This window comes from Tigriopus californicus, chromosome 12 (genome assembly GCF_007210705.1).
Source record: "Tigriopus californicus strain San Diego chromosome 12, Tcal_SD_v2.1, whole genome shotgun sequence".
NCBI classification, from domain to species: Eukaryota; Metazoa; Arthropoda; class Copepoda; order Harpacticoida; family Harpacticidae; genus Tigriopus; species Tigriopus californicus.
In genome coordinates, this window is record NC_081451.1 from 16,055,864 (window position 1) to 16,075,403 (window position 19,540).

General features: G+C 39.7%; 1 protein-coding gene across 1 annotated transcript in view; it reads left to right on the top strand.

Annotated features, from left to right (window-relative positions):
• The window catches only part of LOC131891762 (uncharacterized), a gene marked incomplete in the record, with an annotated part of 9,235 nt that extends 675 nt beyond the window's left edge, over nt 1-8,560 (top strand). Inside the window, 4 exon segments of the mRNA XM_059241410.1 lie at nt 560-687; nt 7,882-7,989; nt 8,072-8,161; nt 8,239-8,560. Coding sequence (XP_059097393.1) covers nt 560-687; nt 7,882-7,989; nt 8,072-8,161; nt 8,239-8,273 — 361 coding nt within the window.
• Nucleotides 8,561-19,540: the final 10,980 nt, after the last annotated feature.

A 19,540-nucleotide genomic window follows, 5' to 3' on the forward strand; every position in this document is an offset into this window, starting at 1 on the left:
AGAGGTATAGAGGCAAAGCATTTCATCAAATGAAGTCTTCGGTGCTCTTTCGCTGTTTTTCTCAGGGCGATAAGATTTGGATTAAGATAAAAAAATCTTGAAATTAGCTCCTTTTTGCCTACAAGGATTGAGGGCCCTAGCTATTGTTTTGAAAGAAAGATCCTCAAAATCAAGGGCTGGTAGATAATAAGGGAAAACCTGTTGGCTTCTGAAATGTATCCAAACTATCTAACGTATATATGGCATAGGTCTTTTGAAGTAGTCCAAACTTTGATGTTCATGCACTGATAGATTTTTGTGACGTTCATTTTCAGCCCCACTGGAACAGGGTGTCTTCAGTATCACACCGGAGAAATTGGCCGCTTCACTACGTTCAATTTTTTGCCCACCAATGACAACCACTTGGCCAATCAAGAGTAAGTTGACTCCACCTAATGCCCAAGTTCCGTAATGAAAGTAAAATTTGCTCATCTTTTCTTGGCTATTCTCTCATCTCAAAAATAGACCAAGGCAAATACATGATTCAATTGCATCATTTCAGCTACACCATTTGAATTAGGCAAGAACCTGGTTTCTGTTGTATAGAGTACTCGGTATGTCCAGATCCGTTCTCCTTCACGTTGGATATTGACGACAAGTCAGATTTTGACACCAAATGTCAAAGCGATGATTACATCTTCATTGACGGTAAGCCTTGTAAACCTCAGAAATGCGGAGATAGGATCAAACATACAGAAAATATTACTTGAATTCTGCTGTACGGCCAAGGCGAGATAGGATCAAACATACAGAAAATATTACTTGAATTGGATCATAAGTCATGGATCTCTAATAGCTGCTCAAAAATGGCGGTCTCACCTTTGTCAAGTTTGGCCAGAACTCTCTTTCGCAATTCATGCATGTTTAAGAAGCCATGTGGTCCATTTTCAAATCTAGGCCGTCAATATGCTCGAAAATGGTTGGTAATGCTCGCATACAAGCTATGTCTGAAAAAGAAAAGTTAGCCAGGACTCCCACCGATGTGGTTTTTGGAGCCACAAACGTAGACGATGATATAGCACACCCGGTATTATGGCAAGTTTGATCTTTAATCTTTTAGCAATCCTTTTAGACTTAAACTTTTAAGGCTCGGGAGGACCAGGACTCAGAGTGCGACACTCATTGGTTTACTCTCAAAAGGCTCGGAAACCAGGAGTGTTTCACATTGTTGTAATTTCCGATTTTTTAAATATACTTTACTTGACGCAAATTTATCATTAGATTATTGACGTTTTAATATTTTACCAGAATATGTTACTGTGTCTATCAAAAGAGGAAGTTAAATAACAGATTACGATCACCTTCAGGCCGTCAAAGCTTTGGCCTCGGGGATCTGCCCACCAACTTTCCAAAAAACATGTGGTGTAAAGAAAATACTTTGAATATGTAGTTCGACACCAGGGTTGCCAGATTTTTAAAAACTTATTCTGCCATTTCGACATTCTAATTCCGCCAAATTCCACCACATTTGGACAATTTCACTTACTTAAAAATGGAACACTATTAATATCAATGCATCATAACTAGGGCGCTAAAATGATCACTAAAAAATAATTTTGCAATTAAAAAATTGTATTTTTCTCAGAGGAAAAACATATCACACGGAAAACTTCAGGTATGTTTGAAAGCAAAAGAGCAAGTAAAATGGCAAATTGGAACCAATTTTTCAAAATTGTGTGCTACTTTTGACCTAATTTCAAAGATCATGTAAACATGAAACATAAATAAATAGACGAAATATAGCCTTTCATTTTGATAGTACTGGGGATTATTTCCCTGTAGCGTTTAGAAAAGCCCGTAAAACGAATCAATAAATCAAGACCAAAGGTTTCAAGAACTTTCAAAATCTTAGAAGATCAAAAGTCCTCTTGTCTCCAAGTTTGGACCCTTAAATTGATACCTCAAACCATGCAGGTTTCTAGATCAAATTTGGTTCCACTCAGTGCTTTATCTCAACTCTCCATCAGGATGGAGAGACCTGGACTAAAATGAGAGTAATTTAATATTTGCTCTTTCATATGTGAAATATTGGGATGCTAGTTGCATCTTAGGGAGAAGCTTTCGCTGGATTTAGTTATTGCGTGAAAGCACTTTGAGTCAAGGCTTGAACTAAAAAGAATTCCACCCAAAACCAACCCACACATGCCACCTGGCAAATTGCAATTAACTCTCTCATCCATTCCATTCCAGATACCTTTGCAACAAAACAATGACTTTTCATTAAACTAAGCAGAATTTAGATAAAATGAGTAACGTCAAAAACATGTTCAACCCAAAATGAAAACAACAACTAAAATTTGCGACATTACCAACCATGCCTTTTCTACAAGTTCCTTCAGGTGTCATTCCGCCATATTCCGCCACATTTTTGGCTTACCGCCAATTGAAATTCCAAACCGAAAAGACTTTTTCATTCCGCCACTTTTGAGTTATTTGGCGGTGAATTCCGCCACCTGGCAACCCTGTTCGACACCCTTATGCATTAGTTAGACAAACATCACTGCCGATCTGCATCGTGATCCACTTTAATTTTCAATAATCGGGTGAAGTTGTACTACAAGGCTCAAAAGATATAACTTTTCAGGTTGATAGTACTGGGGATTTCATTCCCTGTAGCAGTTAGAAAAGACCGTGGAAAAATTAGCACCCCCCTCCCAAAAAAAAATCGCTTGCCTTTGATCCCATCGGTGCTCTGGGGTAGAACATAAAAAGTCCGAAAAAACTTTCAGAACAAAACTTCTGATATCTTAAAAAAGATCATAAGAAACAACAAGCACAATTACGAGAATTTGAAATTGTAGGCTTCGTTTTATTGAGTCATCCTCTGCTGGACAATCAAATATCACATAAAAAAACCTCCCTCCTTTCGTCTTGAACTATTGGGAATCCCATTCCTAGAAGCGGTTAAAGAGGTCTACAAAAGAATAAAATGAATAAAAAATCCCACTAGAACTTCATCGTTGTAAGCTTCCTTGTAAAATTCTGAACTTCTGGGCGATTATTTACATTGCAAAAGTTCTTTGATTAATTCCTTGTTCAATGTCGCAGGTTTTGGGGATTGAAAGGGTTGTTTCGATACGATATTTTTGGGGATTTTTTCGTCGCGGAAGTTTTTGTTTCGGACAACCCGAGCAAGTAAATACTCATCTCATTACGACGCCCTCATAGATGTATCCTTCTTTGTGGATATCCATATATTTATATATAGATAGATAGCCTGGGTCTATCATCATTTGCACCACTAATCATTACCTTAGTCTTACCACGGACTTCTAGAAATATGGACTTCAAACGAGCTTCCCGGCAAATCGGCCTGCTCTCGGTCATAGCCACTCTGAGCCACTTTTCGAATTGAAGTAATAAAATGAGAAACGTAGATCTCTTCAATTAACGGTAAGTCAATTTTATATCATTTACATGCAAAGTCGATCGTTTCAAAGTTATGTTATCAAAAGCTTATGGAGCTGACCCAGAGCAGGCCAAAAATTCAAATTTTATGTAGTGTTTACCACATAACTTTGAACATGACTCCTGAGTTCCCTAAGCATAGGTTTGGGCTCAAACTTGGCTGAGTTCATCGATTCAACAAGACCTTGTGGTCGTATGAAGTGCTGATTTGGAATAAGATTAGCAGTTTAGGAGACAGGATATTTTGGCTTCCATTTGCAGTCCATATCTCTAGAAGTCTGTGGTCTTACCCACCCAAAGGCTACCGATCTGGCCATTTGAACTCGCAAATCGCTTATATTTGTTGTAATTTGAACATTAAAAAAGAAGTGTTGGGTTTGGTTAGCCTGAGATCGAATCTAGGGACTGAAATAGAAAACAGATCCCTGGGCAAGGCTGCCGCTACTAACCCAGTCACAGGATCATTTTTAGCAAGCTGTTTTAGGGGGGTGTCCACCAAAGAAATTTCGAAATAGAAAAAAAAATGTTTTAAAGCAATGTGCCGAAGGACCTGCCAGATACCACTGCACTTATTCGACATCTTTTATGAGTGCTTAGTTGCATAATTGATTTAGATTCGATATTGTTTGCTTCGCCAAAGAGTGTGAATGTCAAGTTTGGGATATACATATCATAGGGCTGTTTAGTAATTCTATGTACTGTACTTTTTCATTTCATATCCATAGCTCTACAGCCTTTTTTGGGAACCCACAGCTTTTACTGTAATTTTAAAACCTTTGAAGGGTATCCAGATCGTTCATGTGTGGAAGACAGCAAAGAGTCGAATGCAATGGGTTGCTGGGACCCGTTACTGTGAGCTCAGTTCCAGGGTTGGATGTCCCCAAGGATCTGTTCTGTCCCCTATCTGCTCTCTTATCATGGTGGCAGATGTAAACGAGTGGGTCTCGCAGACGATTGTACTAAGCTACTCTGATGACACCACCATTTATACAGCCCTGAGAACCAGAGTGGAAATACGATTGGTTCTGCAGAATGCAATGTTAGAAGTCCTCCAGTTCATGGAGGCATCCAAGTTTGTTGTGAATCCATCCAAGTCCCAATTCATGACAATAGGACGGAGAGCAGAAACTGACATACGAGTTGGGAATGTAATGGTAACGGAAACGTCGAATGTGGCCTTTCTAGGGATTACGTTCAACAAGTCCTTGACATGGCAAGCCCACCTAGTCACACTTGAGCCTAGTAGTGGAGTGGAAAGCTGTCTGAAACCTCGCTGGAAGACGTTTCAGTCTTGCGTTACCTCTTAATCGTGTACTTGAACAAGAGGATGGAATTCATTGAGCACTCTCTCAGCGGGAATTCATCTGATCAGGAGGTAACGCATAGCTCTACAAAACCTCGCTAGAAGACGTTCTATCTCTATCTTCGGCCGAGCTTTTCACTCCACACCTGACGAACGCCTTGGCCTGTCTTACGGTAACGTTTTGGTCTTCTTAGAAGAGTGTCATACCATCTCCCACGTCAAGTACCAACCTCAATGATTGGGGAAATATTACATCAAAATTAAAGAATTGGTGAGATCTGGAATTAGTTATCAACCTGTGCGAGTTGATGAACAGGGCCCTATAGTGAAGCAATTCTTTATGCTCAATCGCTCTATGCACAATGAAGCCCACGTTGAAGATCCGTGTATTAGAACGCCCCATAGATGAGGCCTTCCTCAAAAGGACCAGACAAGTATCTGTCCATCAGAAGGTGGCCACATCGATAGCCAATTTTGGCAAGGGATACGTGACGACAAGGCAGAGGCGATCCCAAAAATTCCCACCCCAACCATTGGCAACTGTCCCTTAGCTCGCATGGGGGAAGCATTCGAGGACCTCCCTTAAGGTGCTTTTTCAAGACGAATCCAACCAACGCATCAGAAAAGCTGGCAAAAAAATACATGGGGTTTAGGTTTCTTCCAGCAATGTGAAGTCAAGCTGCAGCTTTAAAAAGAAGCGTTTAACTAGGTTGATGTTCTCCTTTATAAGTTCAGTGCCTGTTAATGAAAGTCGGTAACAATTATGATCGCAGGGGCCGATTAAGAGAATCACGGTATTAGAATATAATTAGTAAATCATTAATACAAAGGATTCTAGCATATCCATAACAACAAAAGCCAGGATTATTCAGGATCATGATCAGAGCTTAGAGCCAAACAATCGTTCTGTTCTATTATGTAATTAGGAGGCAAAAGTAAATGCTTTCACCGAAAGAGTAGCAAAAAAGGCGAATGATTGAAAGAAAAGAAAACTCATGCCAAAATCATACCAACGTATTCTTGCATGATTTGGAAGAGATCTCAAAAATTCTTAACAAAAGCCTCCCATTAGTGAAATTTGCCGGAAAACAAATCATGTTCGTGACATATCTGGATCAGGCGCAAAGGAGCTATGTAGTTGATAAAGATAAAAATCACGAAATGCCCTGTTTTGTCTGATCCAATTTGATCTAGGCTTTTCATTTCCCATGGTGGTTATATTTTCTGGTTAAGTGCTTGCTCAAATGCCAAAACATTGAGATATGTTTTTCGTGTCAAAGAAGAAAAAGTAACCACTTTTGTAGCATGCACATGTTTAAAAGTAGCTTAGATAAGTCTGTTAAATCACTTAAAGCCCATTAAAATGCATCATTGTCAAAAACGTATTAATCATACTAATAGTTATGTATTGAAGAAATTTTTTATAAACCTCTATTTAGCACATGCTTAGTTCTTCCAACTTAAAGATTGCGTTTTGTGCATTAAAAGATTGAAAATGGCCTAATTATGTTTTCAGTTATTCCCAAGGAATTATATGATTGACTTTTTCAATGACACGACAAGAAATAATGTTTTTGCGTTTTTTATAAAAGACTTCTATAAAAGCTAAAAGTAGTAAAAAATATCGCTTAAAACTTACAAAAGGTGCGAAATTGCCTTTCATTTTCCTTAAGTGCCAAAAGCTACGCTATCCTATCATGTTCCTAAAATATTTGAACCACACATGTCACAATTTTATTTTCAAAATTGTCGCTTTTTGCAATAATTAATTTCCACGTACTAGCGATGTTTTTATTAAACGTTAATAGAATTTTTTCAAAATTCAAGATTAAGTTTGATTGAACTTGTGATGTCGACAAGTATGGCTTCACAATTGTGAAATATTGAAATTAAGTAAGTTTCAAGTTATATTGCAAACTATATTCGGGTTTTTCTACCTGCATCATATAAGTGAAATATTTCCATTTATATTTCAGGCATAGAAAAAGCTAATAATATTTCTTGGGAGTTGCTGTAAGATATAACCGGACCAATTTGTAGTCAAATTTGATGCAAATGCATTCTTTGAAAACGAGATATCTTATCGTTTGCTCAATGAATTTGAATAGAATTCTAGTTGGAAACGCAACTAAGGTTACTCCTATCATCTATTTTAGGTTTAAGTTTATTACGTTTTTAAAAATATATCTCTTTGAAGGTATTAGATAGATTAACATTCTAATCTGAGCTAGAATCCAAGATGATTTTGTACAAAAGTTGTTCCTTTTGTTTCAATAACAACGAAAATCGTTCTTAGAAGTCTTCGCATTTTTTCAGTGTTGTGAGTAACACCGTGTTCCATTAAGTATTTCTCTGCAAAAGCATGAATCTCTAGGGTATCTACAATAATCCGGAAACAGTGGTGAGTCTCCAAGGTCCGCCTAAGTCGATCGAAATGTCGCCCAAAACCAACATATATGATAAAAGTGTGGATATAAATATACTTTTCTGATGTGGTGAAATGCCTCTTTGATAACAAGTAATTGGTTTTGAGGCTTGATTCTGCGTCCATCCCTGTACTCTTTGAATAATTTCGGGGGCCAAGGACATTTTATCACTTGGGTTAACTTTCAATGTGAATCTAGTCAAGGTCATGGGGACTGTGAACGAGCTTCCCAGCTCTTGGTCAGAGTAACTCTGAGCCACTTTTCGAATTCAAGTAATAAAATAAGTAACGTAGATCTCTTCAATGAAAGGCAGGTCATTTTAAATAATTTACTCGTGAAGTGGTTCGCTTCAAGGTTATGTTGTCAAAGGCTTATATTGCTGACCAAGAGCAGGCCGACAAATCGAATTTTATGCTTTGCTTACTAAATAACTTTTGGACATGTCCCCCTAGTTCCCTAAGCATAGTTTTGGGCTCAGATTTAGACAAGTTCATCTATTCAACAAGATCTTGTTGTCGAATGATTAATCAGTGCTTATTCGTAATAAAGTTGACGGTTTAAGAGAAAAGCATGCTTTACTTCCGTTCGCAGTCCACATCTCTAGAAGTCCGTGGTGTAGTCCAGGGCTCGTTTCATAGATATTGTTTAAGATCCGCAACGTTAAAAACCTCTCTTTACATAATTCTGTTTTGGTTGATGTTCTAGGGGGTCAAGGCTTTTGTGCCAATGGAAATGTCCCAAGTGCAGCCCCGAACAAGTTCTGTGGCAACATGCTCAATCCTTTCAACAGTGGACCGAATGTGCCACTCTGTGGTAAGCAGGCTTCCAATGATTGACACTTAGTTTGGTACACAACAACAGCCTGAATCTGAATTTGGTGCCTCGTACCTTTCAGATTGCACCGCTCCTTTTCAAGTGGGTATTTTCACGGATGATGACGTCAAGGAGGAGGGTACTGAAAACCCCAATGAAAAGCGATCACGAGGTTAATAGCATCCAATTTTCTAATACGAAATCTCAGTGATGTTCCTATCCATCTGTTTCTTTCCTTTCTATTTCCAGGCGTGTGCTTAAACTACCGACAGGTCCCGTGTTAATACAAATACTAGAAAATTCGTTGGCCAGCATAAAAAAGGGAAAAAATGTTGGATCCTGGCATAAGATGTGAAAACATTCGTTCTCTGCGAGAACTTATTACTGTTTTGATGCATATGATACTGTAGCACGTTTAATATACCGAGTTATTGGAGTTTTAAACTTTGTATGACACCGAAAAGAAGGGGGAGCGGGCAATCTTATCGGTTGGGTTGATCACTTGTCTCACAACATGAAATTAGTCATATCTTCAGCAACAATTTATTATGTGGAAAGAAGTCAAAGCCAGAAAATCAACAATTGCTAAATAAATTCCAACTCGGCAATTCAGGATTAGACAGGTTGCACTTTTTTTGCAGACTTCGTTACTGCTACTAGGAATGGAATTCCCAGGAGTTCAAAATGAAAAAAAATATTCATTTTACTTAACTTTATTTTCATATATAATTTGATCGACCACCGAATCAGGGTTGCCGGATCGGACTAGCCCTTGAATAAAGGTTTGATCAGGAATTTTAGTCAAAAATTCAAGTCTGACCCCTCCTCACCTCTGATTCCTGTACCTTCCCGCTCTCTTTTCCGCAATCCGCTTCGAAAATGAGATGGTGATCGTGAGATGTGGCACTTTTGGACTTGGATCTGTTTTGAGTAAATGATCACAACCTTGGGGATTTTGGCTATGCCCATGGCACGCATCCTTAGATCCATGTTCCTTCCCAAATGTTCCTCTGTCACATTTGACATAGAAGTGGCAAAACAATCTATTGCACTCTTAGGTGCTTCATGCGGGATTTCGATTGGGACATGAAGAAATCGCAACAATGAATGGTTGGACCCTCCGCGGATTTTACACCGCCACTGTCGAGTGGCGTTATTGCGGACATACTCAGTCGCATTTCCGAACCGTTGTTTGACAAGCATATCTTACCTTGTGATAATGCGGACAATCGTATCACCACGCACACAATACCCCTGAATCCTCAGAATCGCAATACCTTGGAGCTTTAACTCTTCAAATATGAAATTGGCGATTATTTTCGAGTCCAAATTGGCCACTCCATCTGAGGGAACAAGATCTAGGACCAAAGCCGGAAATTTTCATGCCCTGAGGCACCCGTTTTCACAGCATTTGCATGCAAAGCAGGTCGAGGAGTCACCTTGACTTGAACTCTCCTTTCGTCGAAGGCTTTCACATGGTGCTTATAATCCAACTCCTGGAAGTTTACACCTTTTTATGGAATGACAATTGGAGAATACTGAATACTGGACTGGGCAGTTGGATACAAGCATCATTTGTCTATACACTTCGTTTTTGGAGGAATTCGTGTCCGGACAATCCTCTCTGCGAACCTTTCAGCCGCAGAAAGTACCACACCGTGATCTGATCACCGGCCACTATTTTGCATTTGATGATCTATACCACGGGAAATTTTCTCAATTAGTGGAGAAAACAACCAAAACTTTCTTGAGCTCTCCTAAGCATTCCCTCCGTTAATCATTGGTATTAGCTGATAAAATGAGGTATAATCAGTTAATTCTTTTTTTCATCTTGAATAGCTGAGGATTTGATCCCCAGTTGTGGCAAGGAAGTCTGCAAAAAGAATGAATAGACGGGAATCGCTTAAAACACAAACACGTGTAAGGGTACCTGTTTATTGTTTAATGTCAAGGCTTCGTATGCAAAATGACTTTCCAGGTCAAAGCCATTGTTAATAGCCTTTGGGAAGGCGTATTGGTAAGGCACTTATCCTTGTTCTAGAGAATGTTCAGAGGGCTCAGCAACTCTCCAGATTTGTATCCAATCGAAAACCTATGAGTATGCCTCCACAAGGAGTTAGTCACTTTGACGCTCGAAATCAATCTCGATGTTCCGAATAAGAACGTTAAAAAGTGTGGAGACATATTTTAGCTGAAACTCCAGAAAAGTTCTATCAAAGTGCAAAAAATCGTATCAGAAATCGTATTGAGCTTGACGTGGCTACCCAGGTAAGCACTATCCAAATGCATTGAACGTACGCTTACAGTTTAAAAGTAAATAAAAGAGGAGGAACTCAATTTCGGGACACTCTGTAAACAGAGAAAAATAACTATGGCGATTGTGATGATGGGAGCAAGAGTAATGTGTAAATGGAAATTGGAATCGGTGACTAGAATATAATATCTCCCTTCCCGGGGGAGGGGGGGGCAGGGTTAACAGTAGGGGACAGCACAAAAAAACACAGAGAGTTTGGTGGGAATGACTAGCATTGTTACATACGATTCATTAGATAAACATTACGTGAAAAATAAATTTATATGGGAGTCAATGGATATTGGAATCGGTGACTACAATATAACAGGGTCCAGAGAAATGCAAGCCAGACAGGAGAAATCCCCATGTTGAGGCACTCAATTTCGCCTTCACCTTCTTGAAGGCCATGTCCATCTTGGGTTCTGCGAAGGGCTGCAAAAGGGGATGGTAGTCTTCTGGGCAGCCCTGGACCTTCTCCACTACGTTTTTTTACGTTGATGAAAGTAATTCCTGATACTGCAAGAGGAACCATTTAAAGGAACTTTTGAGTAGGTGGTGGGCTCTTGGGCACGACTGTGCAGGACCTCCTTTTTGGACGAAGCGAACAATGAGAGCAAGTTCTGCACTTCCAACCAACAGTGGCGTGACTTGGTGCTCCTCAGAGACTTCGGGCTCTTTTTGGAGAGTTTCACCCCTCAGATCTCGATGGGCTTGAACCCTCCTCTCTTCCACTCAAATGGATGGCTCTATAAATGGTTGCGACCTGTCTTGGGACACTGCAGCTTTTTTGCTTACGTTCCCGGTGTTGATGGAGAATTGCAGGGGCCTCAAGTTGACCGCAAATTTCTGTAAAGTGACCATACGCATCCCCTTTCATTTTGAGTCAAGCCCAGAGGCCTACTATTCAAGCGTTCTTACCTTATGGCCGTTCCACATCTTCCGTTTTGGGGTCAGCTGATATTTTGGTCCTTCGAGAAGAGAATAAAACCTAACTAAGGAGGAGACGTGGTGTAGTGGTTAGCGCAGTTTCCTAACATGAGAGAGGTCCCCGGTTCGATTCTCCTCCCCGACCTTTCTCAAGGAAACTTTTAGACGCTTACCACGCCCACAGACGGAGAACCAATCTGATACGGACTACGACACTGCCTATCGGAACTTTATACGGATGATGTGATGGCTAGCTTCGCTGGCCGGGCGAGGTTACCCCTCCAACCCTAGCACCCCAAATACAAAAGAAGAAAAGAAAAAAAAACTTAAACTAACCTTTCGGTTGCAAGGACCTGGGGGGCTAGGCCGCGCGCAAGCCTGCGGCAGCTCGGTTGCAAGGCCTCGTAAACAGCGGCAGATTAGAGCTTAATTCTGCAATGAAAAAAAAAAAGGATTTTGCGCATCGAGATTCGAACTCACGACAGACAAAAATTAGTTCGGGGTCGACCATAAGGGTTTGTTAACCTGCAAGGCAGCAACGTTTTACTTAAAGCACATGTCGGAGTTGAGGCTTGGACAATGTTGTATCCGGAAAGAAGTGGGAACACGAATTGACGGAGACGTTTCCAATTTACAAGTCAGAACACAAGTGAGCTTTTATTGGTCAGCTGAGAGACATGGAAAGTGGAAGAATCAGATGGAAGGTAGAGGTATAGTACAAAGACATCGAGCGTTCACAATTCGATATATGGAAAATCCTACAAGACATTATGTAGAATGAGCATCCATTCGCCAATTCACTCACCATAGTTTCATAAAAAAAGGACTAACGCGCACGCACCAAACTCCGAGGTCTGACCTTGGTCAGTAGAAGTGGTCAAGTGCAGAGGCAGCCCGGGAGTAGACATGTATTGGGACTCGTGGGTCGAAGCCCAGAATGATTCATTCTTCATTGTGAGAGGATCTGGCCGAGCGTGGAAAATTCACTCGAGTCAGGACAGATGTCGACGTCAACACCAATGATGCCTTTCTCCGGATTCTTCCCCTCCTGAAGAATTGATGTGAGGCCCGAGGAGACTACAGAGTGGATTCTATAAGGTGTTACAGAATTTGCTTTGGCTACAGTCACTATATGGCTGAATCATTTACTTTCATAATTGGTGCCCAAATTGCTAACGTCATTCACTTTGCATTGAAGCCATAGTGGCACTTGTTGAACAACAACTTTCGAAGGACAGAAGCCAACGTTAGCAAGTCATTTCTGGGGACAGTAAAGAGCGTTTTGAGTAAATATTTTTGGCCTAGAGCCGCCAATTTGACTAATCTCACTTAGTCATTGCTATCACAGGTGAAAACTACTGCTACTCATTCATTTTTTATTGAATATCAATGAAGTAGAAAAGACACACGTCCACCTTTCGAACCTTGAGCTGACAACATAAGACGTGCAATTTGATCCACAAAAGCAAATCGGTTTGTTCCAGGATTCACACTGATTTCGAGATTGAAAAGCCATAAAGTTTTCATCCTGAGCATAGGAGGGGTCTCACTTCCATCCAGAAATTGGATCATTCTCAAATTTCTCAAAAGTGTAAATGGTAACAAGATTGACGAAAAAAGTAACGAGCAAAGGTTTAGAGACATGTTTGCCTATCCTCTGTGGTCCGTTCATTGGGAATTAAGTGCCAAGAAAAAGGTGATTTTCCAATGCCAAATTATTACCTATCTAGATATTCCAAATGCCAAAATATATCATTCAAATCCTTTGATTATTTTTTGCCCCTACCCAGGAGCTGTTTTCTATTTTCTTCTTCATCATTTTGTTGCCAAATGACATGTGCTTTAGAACAATCTCAGTAAGAAGTGCGATCCAAAGACTTTTGAGTCCACTTCTTGTTTTTTATTGATAATCTTAACAAAAACATATTATTGGTTTGAGTTAAGCAACTAAGTATTAAAACTAAATGATTTCACTCGCATGATTTTCATACATATCTTTAGAAATAATAAATATACTTGATGGAATGTTATGTAGAGCACACTCTAGTGCCTTTATCATTAATGTCAAGTAAAATCTATTACATAAACACGGATGTATATGAGTCTAAAAAGCCCATTAAAGAGCAATATATGCCTCTAATTGCAAGAATGGTATCATTTGTTTTAATGATTGATCAGTGTCAGGACACAACAAAACCCAAATAGCTTGAAAGTACTTTCCAATTTGACAAGCATACACAAATTTTCGAGCAAAAACAAAAAAGCCTAGTGAAATTGAAGTTGAATATAGACAGGTGGGCAATATTCAGTGTTTCAAAACAATCTTTTAAATGTTTTGAATGACTATTTTTGCCAGAAAGAGGTGGTTTAGAACAACGGAAAAAACTAATTCTTCGAGCTAAGGTACATTTTGCAAGATGAAAAAATTGGCCACACAAGCTCATTATGTATGCAAATTGCATAACTATCTATTTCCCGCGAAATTCTACAATACAAGCCAATTTGAACGTTTTGTCAAGCTCTCAGTATGTTTTTCAAAATAGAGACGCCATTAGTTTCAAGTTTCAGTTGCTCTTGATTTTACTTGATATGATGAAGGTCCGTGAGATGGTTGAATATACTTTTTTTGTTTTCTTTTTGTTATGGACATTTTTCCCCGTACTGTACTTCTCGACCATGCTCAATCATTCTGAGCATGAACGCTACTTGGTCAAGCGTAATGTCAAATTAAATAATCGATAAAAACACTTTGAATTTGAAAAAAAAGGACAAATCAACAAGCCGGAATGGCTACAAATATTGAAGAGGTATGCAAAATATATTCAAACACTAAGAGCTTGGCAATTTGAGTCATATGGTGGCATTCTTTAAACAACAATAGAAAATTAGATTTACGGAAATGGTTACCTCCATCTTAAGAGATTGGATGGATTTATAATGAAATGTCAGAGAACGCCATGTCGAATGGTAACCTAAGGGGAATATGTTTACGTTACAATATAACCAGTAGTACATATTTATGTGAGGGTATGCATGTATGCATCGACATTATCTATATGTATATATGTATCGTCCAAGTATGTTGAGTTCGTACCCAGTCTATGCTCTCCCGTCGAGGTTTTCCGGTGGAAGGCGCTCTTCCGAAGTTCTCGCTAATTGGCTCGTCGGGGTGACCAGCCTTGGCCTGTTTGATGAGCCCAAATGCAACAATAGAAGTTTCAACTCTTTCAACTACTTATTGTCCAGGCAATCAATTCAAATGTAGGGATCGTGGTGCATGAATGCCACTGACATTATTTTACAATTTAGATGGACATTCGAAGTATGGGATGCATGGGAGGAGGTGTGATGTAGTGTTTAGTGCAGTTTCTTAATAAGAGAGAAGTCCTTGGTTTGAATCTCCTCCCGGACATTTTTCTAGCTACACCCACAGACGGAGAACCAAAACTGATACCAGACTTGAAATTGCCAAATTCCAAATCGGAATTTGGACATTGTTGGATGGTCATGCTCGTGTACTCGTCAGTCATTCTGCTCTGAGCTATGTCTCTGACTCTATTTCATATTTACATAAAGAAAACAAACGAGCCAGTTTTTAAAACCTTCAACGATGATGTTCCCTCTCTTGCGTTCAGGAAAGCCCGTTTAGGAAACTTGGGCGTATCTGGCCTTCAATATTCAATGTGTCCTGCGGTTCAGAATCTGAACGAAATCTAATGTAACAGACATGGGTAAAGTGATGGCTTGCTTCGCTGGGCGGGCAAGGTGCACCCTCCAACCCTAGCGTACTGCTAGGCAATATTATTAAGCAACCCTTGCTTTCACGAAGGTTTTAACTTGAGCCCACATCTGATTTTTGGTTTCGAAAATGAATTCTTAATTCTTGACTGCTTCGCCAATTTCTGGGCCAAAAATATCTGGCCTTTTTGGCTAAAAAGTGTTTGGGTCTTATTTGCCTGATTTTTTGGCTGATACAAACACGTTCATTAAATGCAGCAGCAACAAATCAATTTGACCAATAATTATAACTACCCAAGTGTTACCTTATTTCAAGGCAATGTACAGTAGTTGCCAGACTTCAAAGACTACCAAGTAGTGCAGGTGCAAACCAATCTGCTTGCGACAAAACTTCTAATCCAATACTGTCGAGATTGCTCCCAGATTATTTTTGTGGGGGGTCAGAACTAAGTGCAGTTTCTGACCCCAAAAAAACAACCAGGGACCAACCTCAGTAGCCCTGGATTCCAAAATGCCAGCAATCTCACTGGCAAATTGGTCACATTAGTACCACGTACACGTTATGTGTTTCTAACAGGAATGTCAGCTTTTTAGCTTTAAGGACATTGGTTAGGGCTCCCATCATGAGCGAAAAAGGTTTACATAAACAAATTCAAAATCGCTCAAAAGAAAAGGAAAACTTTACCCTGCCTTTCTAGGTCTCGGAACCAGGGCTGCTTTAAAACTCATTCTTGATCTTTGGTCCTCATTTCTTTACCCATTTTCATTGGAATTGGGACCCCTACCAGAGGCTTTTCAAGCTGCTTTTCCGGAAAGATGCTTTTCTCGCAAGATGGTGTGGACATGGAAGACCAATCCAGGGTAGGTCGACCCTTCGTGGTTTCTTAGGTGGCTGAAAAAATATTTCTAAGAATTTCGGAAAACAGAGCCAATCTACCTGCAAACTAGCCACCAAACTTACCAACAAGGGATACAAGATATGACAGGAGACTGTGTGGCGATATTAATAGCGAGCTCTAAAACCATAGCGTCAGGTTCGCCAACCACTTTTAATCAATGATATGAAAGAAGTCAGACTCAAATGTGTCCTTGAGCTGAGGCCTTGGTCTTTTGAAGATTGGAGGCAAGTGATATGAAGTGACGAGAGCTTCTTGCAATTGCAATTGCCCTATTAATAAGTAAATATTTTTGTGACTTTGTTATCCATGAAAATATGAGTGGATTACCAATCGGAATGTACTCATGTGTCAGGGTGTAGAAATTAATTCTTTATAAAGTCTTAACTTGAAGCACGTGGACCCTTGGAGTAATGAAAAACTTTAATTGTCAAAAGCTTTAGTTCAATTACATTATATTTTTCAGTGCAATCTAATCCTAAAGCATCGCATGATATTTTTTTGTCGTTCTAGATTTCTTAGTTAATGGGCCAATTTTTGTCCGTCCAAACTGTAATTATACCCTGAAGGTGTCAGCAACCTTTGAAATAACTTGGTCTGCACACCGAACAAAACAAGAAGTGTTTCTGTCTGATTTTCGATGAAATGTGTTTGAGTGTCCAAATTGCACACTCAAGGTATGTTTTTCAAGCTGCATGGAAAAATTTGCTGCATAAAACATGTTTGCGACGTGCTGAAGAGTGTGATTTTTGTTAAGTCTTTTCTTTCCTTTCTTATTCAGCTGGAACTAGATACAACGATGGGCACCAACAAAATAGAAAAGAACCTTGGACAGTCATATTTTCGTTGAACCGATAACTTCTTTCATGTCTGAATTGATGCACTTCCACAATTCATGTCAATCACTACCTTTTAGCATGTTGAAAGAACAAGGAGCAGAATCATTTGTTCCTTATTGATTAGGAAAAAATGGTCAAAAGCCAGCCTTTTTAGCTGAGCGGTCAGTTTAAATCCAAGGGCTTATCAGGCTTCGATGTCATGATTCTTGAAAAAAAAACATGTTATTGATTGCTTAGATATGAACATTCATCATGACAGTAAGGTTCGTAATATGTAGATACATTTTTATTTTTGTCCATGTTTGTAGTGCGTGGTGTTTCAGCTCTGACAAGAATCTACACAGGATTATTTTCGTATTTGATCATGCTAATTATTCCCTTCGAATTGAAGGATTTCTCACGGCCTGCACATGCTAAGAGCAGTTCACAAAATGGAACCAAAGAACATGGTCTGCAATATCTGCTGGATACTTTTGCTTAAAACTTTAGGAAATTTTGAAACACTAGACGCTTTGATTGCTCCCTCTAACTTAGTTTGTGCTGCCATCTGTGCACATAATCTCGATTGTCAAGGACATCAGTTTGACTCAGAGGCCGTTTTGGACAACTGCGTTTTGATTTTGAACGCTCAAGCCTTCGCCAACTATGCAGAGACAATCTGGTCCAAAACGTTCCGGGTTCAAAGTGGTCTTGTCGGCCAAAGTCGGTATAGCCAACGAGTGCCTCCAACAAAAGCCGCCTTACTGGCTAAAACATCCGGATTCAACATCGAATTAAGGTTAAGTGATCATCGAGTGTTTTTGAAACGCGTAATACAATCACAAACTATTCTGGAGGCTCAGGATACCTGCCTGAGACAGGGGGGAATACTGCCGATGGAAAACTCGGAGGATTTTATCAGCCAAATGAATGCCTTGGTTGGGGATTCCACTTCGACCCGCTTCACGTCTTTAGCACGCGAAATGGCCGAAGATCCCGATACTCCCCATCTTGTTTGGCATGCTGGAAAAGTCGAGTCAACGGAAGTGGGACTTTCGTTTCCTAAATACACCACTTGGGACAAGCACTTCTTCATGATCAATCCAGCTACAGCATCTTACGAATCCGTTGAAAGTTCAACCGAAAAGCCCGAATTCTACTGCCAATTTTTGGGCAAAAATTTGGCCTTGAATAAGGAGGCTTACGGTAGTTCCAAGCATTCTCATAAGGACAGTGGACCTGGAGTAGTTGACGGTGTTTTAAACCAGAAGCTTTGGCATTCTAAACCTTACTCTTCAGTCAAACCCGATTGGTTTGCAATTGATTTGAACCAGACGTCCGTCATTAGTCGGATTTTATTTCTTGGCAGGGACGACTGTTGTGGGGAAAGAAATCGGTTTATAAAAGCCTGGGTAGGCAATGTGGCGCCACCAAGTGGGCAAAGCCTGAATATTACATCTTACCAGATGTGCGGTGAATACCCTTATATTCAAAACACTACCTGGTTGAGTGGAATCGAATGTGGGGCACCAATGCTGGGAAAAGTCGTTGTGTTGGAAAATGGTGATGTAAGCCCACAGTATCCAATGCAACTCAGAGAGGTTTTGATATTTTAATTCATGTCTGCAAATGCACAGAAGAACTTGCAATTCTTAAGAGACCTTCTTAGATGAATAAAAGAATAGAAAATGCCTTCATCAAAAAGACTGAGAATTTGGAACCTCATTCGTGGCTATTTAGAATCCAGCACATCTAATCAAGCACGCCTTTGAGAGCAGGATTGAACTTCTTTCGTGGTAAAATCAGACCACTCTACGTATATTGACAATTGCTATTGCTAAAGGATATGTATTAACTGATCTGAGACGAGTTTTTCAAACGCTTGTACCTCTGAGTTAAGGCTTGGACCTTACCCAAAATGAACATTCACTCTCCTTCTTGACGAGTGCGTTGTCAGACTAAGCCCCTAACTCTGAGGTACGAGCATTAAAAAATAGGTCTCTGGAGGTGCCTAAAAGTCAGAGCATGATGTTGAGTGAAACATAATCGAAATTTGATTTCAAGGTGAGGAAAATTTATTCAATTTCACGAATCATGTCCTAAAATGCTGACGGACGGAAATTGGATTCCTGAGCGTGAAAAATGTTGCTAAGCGCCGTTCACCAGACTTTGTCAACAAAGTTTACTTCATCTGACGAAAAATCGTGAATTGAATACCCTCGAAATCTGAAATATCATTAGAGGGTTTCTTCTTTCGTGTATGAAGCGTTTCCAATTAAGTTTGTTGCCAAATCTTAGGCTCTTCTAAACATTGAAATTTACTTTTCATTTTCATTTACTTTTCCAATGTTATTGATTACAAATTCAAATACAATTTGCAAAAAATACAATCACTTTCCATATGAAGTTCGTTACATTCGACTACGTTTCTATAAAAAGTCTTTTGCAAGGTCCACCCACTTTAGAATACATACTGTTTCTCTCGATAAAAAGGGAGATGGTTCTAGCGCAGTTGCTAAACGCGCGACCGAGCTAAAACTCGGGTTCATGGGTTCGATCCTAGGTCTAGTTTCTGTTTTTAAGGAAGTTTGCTCCAGTCTAGCAATCTCTGAATGTGTTCCGAAAGGTGGTACACGAACAAAAATTCCAAAATATAGGAAGACTTTGTTCAAAAAGAGTTGCAAACTAGCAAAAAGGCTGAAGAGCACTTCGAATCCAGTAATTGTGGCTAGTCTCCAAAAAAAGTTGGACGTAGTTCAGGGTAAGATTAAGGCCTCCATCAAAAATGACCAGTTACAAACTACGAGTAAGGTGGTTCAGGAGGTCAGGTCGAATTCGAAGGCTTCTTTCTCTTTTGCAAACTCTAAGAGAAATATGAA